Raw genomic sequence first — 8,842 nt, forward strand, 5'->3', positions numbered from 1 at the left:
TATAAAAAATAAAAATAGATGGGTCAAGTGACCCACCAAAGATATGCTTATCCTTACCACCGAATATGATAGATTTATATTTCGTATTATATACTTAGTCTTGTGAAAAGTCTAGAAACTTTTTGCATATGGTAAGTGACAAAAGGATTAATTTTTTTTTTTAATATCCATTATTCTGATTGAAAAACTAACAAGAAGCTAGAAAAAAACAATTACAGCATCTTACAAGCTAAAAGAGGGTTATATAATCAATCATTCCACCTTATCTTAGCTTTGTTACATCTATTAGAAATCCAAAAGAAACCTTTATCTACCACAACTTTTTTTTTCTTTCTAAATCATAGTTCACTAAAAATAATTAGATAGTTCATCAATTTTAATTCTATGTACCATGTTATAAAAAATAAAAATAGATGGGTCAAATGACCCATCAAAGATATACTTATCCTTACCACCGAATATGATAGATTTATATTTCGTACTATATACTTAGTCTTGTGAAAAGTCTAGAAACTTTTTGCATTTGTCAAGTGACAAAAGGATTAATTTTTTTTTTAATATCCATTATTCTGATTGAAAAACTAACAAGAAGCTAGAAAAAAACAATTACAACATCTTACAAGCTAAAAGAGGGTTATATAATCAATCATTCCACCTTATCTTAGCTTTGTTACATCTATTAGAAATCCAAAAGAAACCTCTATCTACCACAACATAAAAAAGTAAAGATTTCCTAAGCAAAGCCAGTACGAAAATAACGGAATTATGAAAATTCCATAAACACCATAAAATTGTCAAAATCACCGCATCAAAAGCTTTTCGTTGTCCACCTCTATGCTCTATAAAATCTGACAAAGACATAATCAAATCAATGGATAAATGTTGGGGAATCAGCACACCCTACCAAATGGCAACTCGAGTGCATAAATCACTCAACTGGTTACAACCTGCGAAAAAGTGATCAATGGACTCAACCATCATAGAACAAACATGGCAAAAAACGGAATCAATCGTAATGTTTCGGTAAGAAAGTCTCTCTTTAATAGGAATATTATGTAACCTCCGTCTCCAAATAAAAATATTATGGTTGTTAAACAATTTAACATTACACTAATAGACACTTTTAAATTACAATAGCATAAAAATTAAATGTTTTTTAGTTGCTAAGAGTATAATAAAACTATTATTATTACAAAGAGGATTCTAACCATTAACAACAAAAGTTGCATAAACTTGACCAAATCATGTGAAATTAACCATTTACGTAGGAGGAAATTCTATAAGAGAAGGATTTCATAGTTCATATAAATTTACGTTTTATATGGTTTTACAAACGATTATAATTTGTAGTGTAAAAAATAAATAAAAAATGATGATGCGCTGACTTTTCTACCATTTATCCTATGACAAAACATACCATACTTCTACAACAACATAACATACTTCTAAAACAAAAAGAAAAACACGACAAACAATTTAAGGTTATACTGATATCCACTATTAAATTACATAAATATAAAACTTAGAGGTTGTTAAAGAATATAAACACACATCAAAATATTATCATCACAACGAGCATTCTAAACACGATAGACAACAAAAGTTACATAAACTTTTTTTTAGAATGGCAGCGAACACACTCCAATCTATTTTTAAACTACTCTTTAATTTTACATATGTCTTAAACACTTGAACGCAAAAGTTACATAAACTCGACCAAATCATGTGAAGTTAACCATATACGTACGAGGAAATTCCATAAGAGAAGGACCTCATCTTCATATATGTTCAAGTTATATATGGTTTTACAAACGCATATAATTTGCAGCGTCATTCTCTTTCGCAACTACCCTGAAACATTTCTTGGCCATCTGCTTCCATACACGTAAGCGTCTTCCTTGTACCTTTGATCTCACTTGAACTCTTTCTACGTCTCTCATTGTGTCCAGCCAAACGTCTCCTACAACTTCTCTTGGTATCATCGAATTCCAGAAGCTCATGAAATCTGCACCAGTTAATCATAGAAATAATATTATCAAATTAAATGGTTGCTTGACTTGTTATATCATCATTGAACAATGTTAAACATTTATGATGTTCATCTTTATGTTGTACCATAAACTACAATAATGTACGTTGATGCTCATCTTTATGTTGTACCATAAACCACAATAATGCACATTGACTCATACAAAACGATGATGTATAAAAGCATATACTTTCATATATATGGTTTTGTTACATCAATGTCCACATGTTAAAAGCATGTTTTGTCAATTACTAGTACTAGTGGGATATAAGTGAGTACTGTACCATCAAGTCATGGTGCTCTCATGCGAAAAAAATGTTTCATGGGCTGATAATAAATGACACATTACATGATTAATAGCTTTATTGCTTTTGTGGAATAGGAATTGGTAGACTTTTTGTTTTATAAGATGATGGATGATCCATAATTGCTGATAAATCAAATTGTTTAAAGCTTATTTGTCACTTCCTTGTCTAAAAAATTACAACGTTTATTTAACATGTACTTCATAAATTATGATATATGTCGAATGCCTTTACTAGACAATAAACACATAGTTAAATATGACATGTCTACTTTTACAAGAATATGATGTAGCTCTTTTAGGGCATCTTAAAAATCAAAACACGAGATCTATAAATAATATGAAGTTACATATGTCAACGGGAGTTTACAAATAATCAGACACAGTTTAATACTTTGTTTTCTTTGAGTTTAAAATTGAAGTTTAATTTGGAGAAAAAAATATCAATTTATAAAATATTGTATGTTATTAAACCATGATATATATATATATATATATATATATATATATATATATATATATATATATATATATATATATATATATATATATATTAACTTTATTATCCTTTTAGCAAGTTTACCAGTAATTTTTCTATTTTGACAAAAAAAAAAAAAAAAAAAAAAAAAAAAAAAAAAAATTGAAAAAGTCTACTTTTTTAATAACCATCACATTTGATAAAAACTTTTATAGACAAATTTTTTCATTTTGGCTCATAATCACATTTTTTTCCTTTTTGTTGTTGTTTATGGTGCTTTAGTAGTTTTTAAAGTTAAAATTTGAAGGAAACATTTTTTTTTTCAAAACAAAAAGAAAAATATCATGTTCAATTCTTGCTAACAAAATATATTTGTAAGATATTCAAATATTATAGTAGTTGAAGAATAACCGTCGGAACCGTTGCATATAGTTTGACAATACTGCTATTGGGAAAAAAATGAAACCTTAGATTAGATTATAAACATAAATTAGTGTTTTGAAATTGTCTTTTTATTTTGTAGGCATTTTGCCAACAATGATAGGAAAAACCATTAAGAACCCTCTACACATCAACAAAAAAGACATGGAAATTATGAGTCAATAAAAAAATTGGTTCAATCGGAAACAAAAATTGTCTCAAAAAAAATATAATGACATTATTATCGATGAAATCACTTCTTACTGAAAATGTTTCTACTACGAAAAAAACATAAAATCTAAAATTAAATTCCAAACATAAGATATATTGGAATTTGAAAACTATCATTCTTTTTGAAAAATTTGAAAATAATCTTTAATATGCATTTTGCGAAAAAGAATTAGACATGACATCTTTTCTTTTTTGTTTTGAAAAAAAAGGCAAATGTTTTTTTTAAGATTTTAATATTAAAAACTATAAAAAAATGATAAACATTAACAACAAAAAACATAAAATTTATAAGTCAAAACAAAAAAGTTTGTTCAAAAGAAGAAGTTTATCAAATGTGAGGATTTTTTGAAAAAAAAAAATTTAAAGTTCTTTTGAAATAAAATTCATGGTTTTTCCAAAAAAAAAAACGAAAAGATTATCAGTAGTAAACCAGCTGAACGCTTCAATTGAAAAAATGAAAAAGAAAAACAAAAAAACAAAAAAACAAAAAAAAAAAAAAACAAATTAAAATGTTTCAAAGAAAATGTTAGGATTTTATTTTATGTTATTAATATTTAAATTAATATGCAAAGTTACACTAAATACCTAATTTGGTCATTTGTCATCTAAATGATGTTTTATGGTAGCATTAATTTTGTGATACATATATTTTCCGTATTTTAAATGGTTTGTGTAACTTGTTAATGTGTTTTTTATTAACTTATATTAAAATTTCATTAACTTATATTAAATAAAATAAGTTTTTCAGGATGAATAGTATGTGCATACATCATATTGACATGTGTAGGAAAAGAATAAGAGTCATTATAGTATAACGAAGAGCTCTAACCGGCTACATTGTTGACAAAACCTTTGCTCATTTCCGGCAACAATCACAACTTGAGCCTTTGCATGGAGCTCACACACTCTATGCCTACGATGATATTGTTTAGCTTCAGTGAGATCAACAGTGCACTTCTCAGCCTGACAACACCTTGTGCCGCTAGTTGCTCCACCACCACTATGACCACATTTTTTCTTCTTTACATTCCCATCAAAAGAACCACCGCTATTGTCACCGCCATCGCAACCTAACAACCCATCACCATGGTGATCATTCATCGAAACCTTCTTTATCTTCACTTTGGCTTTAGAAGAAGCTTTGGTGCTTTCGGCTTCCATTTTGATTTAGGAGTCTACAAAATAGAGTATGCCATTTATATAACGAAGGTGTTGGGAAATAAACCATATAGTATAAATAGTTATATCATATTATCTTGTTAATATGTGTTGATGTAAAAGTACAATCAACATAAGTGAGTGGTGGAATGACCACAACATGTACCTGAATTTCTTTTGTTTGTTTGCATTCTAGCGTGTATAAATCGAAAAGACTATCAATGCGAAACAAAGTCCGTATGCATTTCTCATGTGTGGGGGACAGAATCGGGTGTCATGGTTTGACACCAACTCGTTCGCTTTAGAAAGGGTTAAACTTGTACTTATTAAACAATATTATAATCTTTTTTCCTATTTATGCAATTTCTTTTTACACAAAAATACAATGACTCATTTTAAGATGTAAATATATACTTGTATTGCAAACATGTTTAACTCGATGAAATGTGGTTGCAGAATAATTATAAACCGTATAAACAGGCCCGTCCTAGAGGGTGTTTGATAGGATGACTGATATAGACTCATCTTTTTAAAGGGATCCAATTTTTTTATGAATTTTATTAATGATATGTTAGAAAATATCGATTTTAAAAATATCATTAATAATTTTACATCTCAAAAAACTAGAAAAAGTATTTTTCTTTAAATATATGAATTTTTGTAATTTAAAATATTATATATAGAAGTTAGTATAAATAATTTTCTTTTAATTATTGAATTATTATAAAAAGATAATTAAAATTTGTGTATTTTAAGGATCTTTAATTTTTCTCTCATGTTTAGAACGTCCCTATGTATGAATTGGTAAAAATATTTTTTTGACCAACAACAAAACTTTTATAACCCAAAAACCGCTAGCTAGGAGCTACCAAAGAAAAATACAAAAATAAGGAAGAATTGGATAGTCCATCCAATCATTCCAATTTAGTCTAATGTTAGTATTTCTAAGAGAAAACCAATGAAAATAAAACACAAAAATATTGTCAAAAATTTAATGTTTCTTATACTTCAACGGCTGATAAATAGCCAAATTCATATAAGACCAAATAACCTAAATCACCGTCATGAAAATCGTCTCGATAATCGCCCTCTCCATTATGGCCACCGGTCTACCATCAATCCACTCTAGCAACTCCAAAGGATTCATAAAAATAGAAATCGGCACTTGAATCCACAAACCAACCCTTCTCCAATTTTCTTGAGCAACGACACAAGAAAAGAACAAATGTGACAAATCCTTCGGGTCATTAATGACAAATTAAACAAAAAACAAAATCTACCTCCACACCTCTATTCATCAAAAACAACCTAAGAGGAATCTTGTGCAACAAAAAACGCCACAAAAAATATTAATCTTGATATGAACATATTTGTTCCATCTCGTAGCAATACTGCCCACTAGGAGCCTAAAAGAATTAATGTCTCCTATCCGACTTAATCGAAATGGAGCCATTAGAATCAAAATCTCATGTCCACTTATCCGGAATAGAAGTCATTACCACCGGTAACAATAAACCCATAAGATTCTCAAAGTGCAAAGCTTCAACTCCATCTCTAATAGGACAGCGCCACGAGAAAGTCCAATCATCTGAACTCCAAAAACCTCTAACAAGAGCACTTTGCAAAGAAGAGAAGGCGTAAAGCCTATGAAACTGGATCTTGAAAAAGGTATATCCACACCAAGAATCTTCCCAAAATCTAGCAATGGACCCATTCCCAACCACAATAGACATAGAGTTGGAAGCAATGACATTCCGCTCATGTAATTGATTTATGGAGCCCACTATTTTCTGGCACACTCCTCCCCATACAGAAGGTTGAGAGCCACCCAAAAAATGCCCATAATAACTATGTAAACACTTAGGTGTTTTTGTTTTTTTGAAGCAAACATTCATGAAGTCTGCGAATCACCTCTGCAACAATCTGCAGTAGAAGAGGTGGAGCAAACTGTTGCAGACTATAATAAGAAGCATGTTTATTTTTTTAACATCTGCATTCTGCTGCAGATATTAAAAAAAATAAAATAAAATAGTTTTATAAACCGACAATAGTTTTTTAATACCGAAAATTTAATGATGTATGACATTTCAACAATAATTTATGATATTTCAGAAAAAAATAATGATATTTCAATAAAAAAAAATTAAGTTGTTTTAACAAAAAGTAATGACATTTCATCAAGAAATAATCATTATTCAATATAAAAAAACAAAAAAAAATCAATAAGAATAAACAAAAAAAAAAGGTAAAATAAGATTTCGGCAACATATAATCAAGATTTTAGCAAGAAAAAAAAAGAATAAGAGACTGGAAGAGGCAATCCAAGTGATGTGTCAAACATAACACACACAGATGTTTTTTACTCTGAAGACTTCTAAAAAACAAAAAACTATGAGATTAAAAGTGTTGCAAGTGTGTTGCGTCGCGCAACAATAAAAGGTCTGAATATGTTTTTTACAAAAAAACAAACACCTTAATGCCCTTCACTTATAACAACTCCGGTTCATGAAAAGACTTCCACTTCCACTTGTACAACAGAGCAAGATTGAAGGCATCTAATCTACCAATATTTAAACTACCATTTTCTTTAGAATTAAGAGCCACATCCCATTTCACCCATTGGATTGGTCTCTGATCTTCTTCCATGCCCTAAAAAAACTAAGCTCTACAGGCTTCCAACAAGTGACAAATAGAAGTCGGGAGTCTAAAAATCGAAAAGCAGTAAATACCTAAACTTCCCAACACAGATGTAGTAAGAGTTAAGGGACCACCAATAGAAAGTAATTTAACTCGATAACCTCTTATAAAACCGATCAATAATAATATCCCAGCATTTATCACGAGACATAGAACCACCCATCAGGATGCCAAGATACGAGAAAGGAACGCAAGCCGCAACACATCCAATAATCTCAGCAAGAGAAATGACTTTAGCTTGAGGGACACTTTCACCTAAGAGACTAGATCTAAAGAGGTTTATCTTTAAACCAAACACCATGTAAAAGCAAAGAAGAATAGTAATAAGATTTTAAACATTACATTTTTTCCAATCTCCCAAGAATAAAGCATCACCAGTGTAAAAAAGATGATATAAAATAAGGTTTGAGCCACCCACACGAAGACGAAGAAAAAGACGTGTAGCTACTGCATCCTCCATAGCTACATCAAGCCCTTCCATAACAATCATAAACAAGAAAGGGGAAATCGGATCACCCTGCCTTAACCCTCTAAACAAATTGAATTCATCTGTAGGGCTCCTATTAACAATAACAGAAGATTTTGAGTTTTTGAATAACCCTCTAATCCACAACCGCCACTTTTCTCCAAAATCCATAAACACCATAATTTGATCTAAATACTCGCAACTGATCGAATTATAAGCTTTTTCAAAACCGAATTTAAAAATGAGGCATTTTTGTTTTTTCTTCTGAACCACGAGATCAACTCACTAACCACAAGGGGTCCGTCTTAAATCTAACAACCCTTAAGAAAAGCTGATTGCTCCATCCCAGTCACATCATGCATGTAACACCTCAATTTTAGACCATTTTTTTTTATTTTTAAAACTTCCAAGAACATAGTTTCACAACTAAATATCACATACAAGTTATCCCAAAACCACAAATATCATAGTTATCATAGTACATAATGATGGGTTTTGAGCATTCTAACACTTCCTAAGTGTACATGCAACCCTAATAACCTTGGATCTATGTTTGTCTAATTGTCATGCAAAGTTGAATTCCAAGGTTATATTCCTATCTAGCATACATGGGGAACAATTTTATCATAAAGTATAGATAGAATAACTTACCTTGTTGTTGTTTGTGTTCCTTGAAACCTTGTGAGCCTAGCACCCCAAGTGTGATGCCTCAAATGCTTCACACAACACCAAATGCTCTTGGAAGAACTTATGAGAGAACACACACTTCTTCAAAATCGGCCAAGCCCTCTTATTTCTTAGTGTAGCCGATTTTGGGTGGAGAACATGTTACTTATATAGTGTTGACACATCTAGGGTTAAACCCTAATGTGTCATGACTCTTCATTTCCATGACCCATGGGTTTGTAACTTCCATGGAGCATCCATGGAGCATCCTATGGGTGGAACCCAACTTGATAGTCCATGGAGCCTTTTAGCCCACTATACAAGATATGGATGATTTACATAATCAACCCATATATTTAATTAGTTATCTTTTGATCACTTAATTAATTCTAA

At 30.3% G+C, this 8,842-nt stretch overlaps 2 protein-coding genes across 3 annotated transcripts; both read right to left on the reverse strand.

Moving 5' to 3' along the window:
• Positions 1 to 1,558: 1,558 nt before the first annotated feature.
• Positions 1,559 to 4,872, reverse strand: LOC145033531 (squamosa promoter-binding-like protein 3). Of its 2 annotated transcripts, XM_078982128.1 has the most exons (3): positions 4,787 to 4,872; positions 4,292 to 4,637; positions 1,559 to 2,005 (listed from the first exon to the last, which is right to left on the reverse strand). In XM_078982128.1, exons 2-3 carry the CDS (start codon positions 4,621 to 4,623, stop codon positions 1,831 to 1,833), a joined length of 507 nt encoding a protein of 168 aa, XP_078838254.1. In that variant the 5' UTR covers positions 4,624 to 4,637; positions 4,787 to 4,872; the 3' UTR covers positions 1,559 to 1,830. The 2 variants fall into 2 exon arrangements, with proteins under 2 accessions (XP_078838254.1, XP_078838253.1); XM_078982127.1 differs by lacking the exon at positions 4,787 to 4,872 and having other exon boundaries at positions 4,292 to 4,688.
• Positions 4,873 to 7,405: 2,533 nt separating this feature from the next.
• On the reverse strand, positions 7,406 to 7,963 carry LOC145035346 (uncharacterized). Its single transcript, XM_078983899.1, has 2 exons — positions 7,655 to 7,963; positions 7,406 to 7,600 (listed from the first exon to the last, which is right to left on the reverse strand). Exons 1-2 carry the CDS (start codon positions 7,961 to 7,963, stop codon positions 7,406 to 7,408), a joined length of 504 nt encoding a protein of 167 aa, XP_078840025.1.
• Between the last annotated feature and the right edge of the window lie 879 nt (positions 7,964 to 8,842).

Source organism: Lactuca saligna, chromosome 3, assembly GCF_052625555.1.
Source record: "Lactuca saligna cultivar CGN05327 chromosome 3, ASM5262555v1, whole genome shotgun sequence".
In the NCBI taxonomy this organism is placed as follows: Eukaryota; Viridiplantae; Streptophyta; class Magnoliopsida; order Asterales; family Asteraceae; genus Lactuca; species Lactuca saligna.

Coding starts and splice junctions, on each gene's coding strand:
- LOC145033531 (XM_078982128.1), bottom strand. CDS start 4,623: ATGGAAGCCGAAAGCACCAAAGCTTCTTCTAAAGCCAAAGTGAAGATA. Junction 2,006..4,291: donor TTTTGTCAACAATGTAGCCG/GTTAGAGCTCTT, acceptor TAACTGGTGCAG/ATTTCATGAGCTTCTGGAAT.
- LOC145035346 (XM_078983899.1), bottom strand. CDS start 7,963: ATGGTGTTTATGGATTTTGGAGAAAAGTGGCGGTTGTGGATTAGAGGG. Junction 7,601..7,654: donor GAGATTGGAAAAAATGTAAT/GTTTAAAATCTT, acceptor TTTGGTTTAAAG/ATAAACCTCTTTAGATCTAG.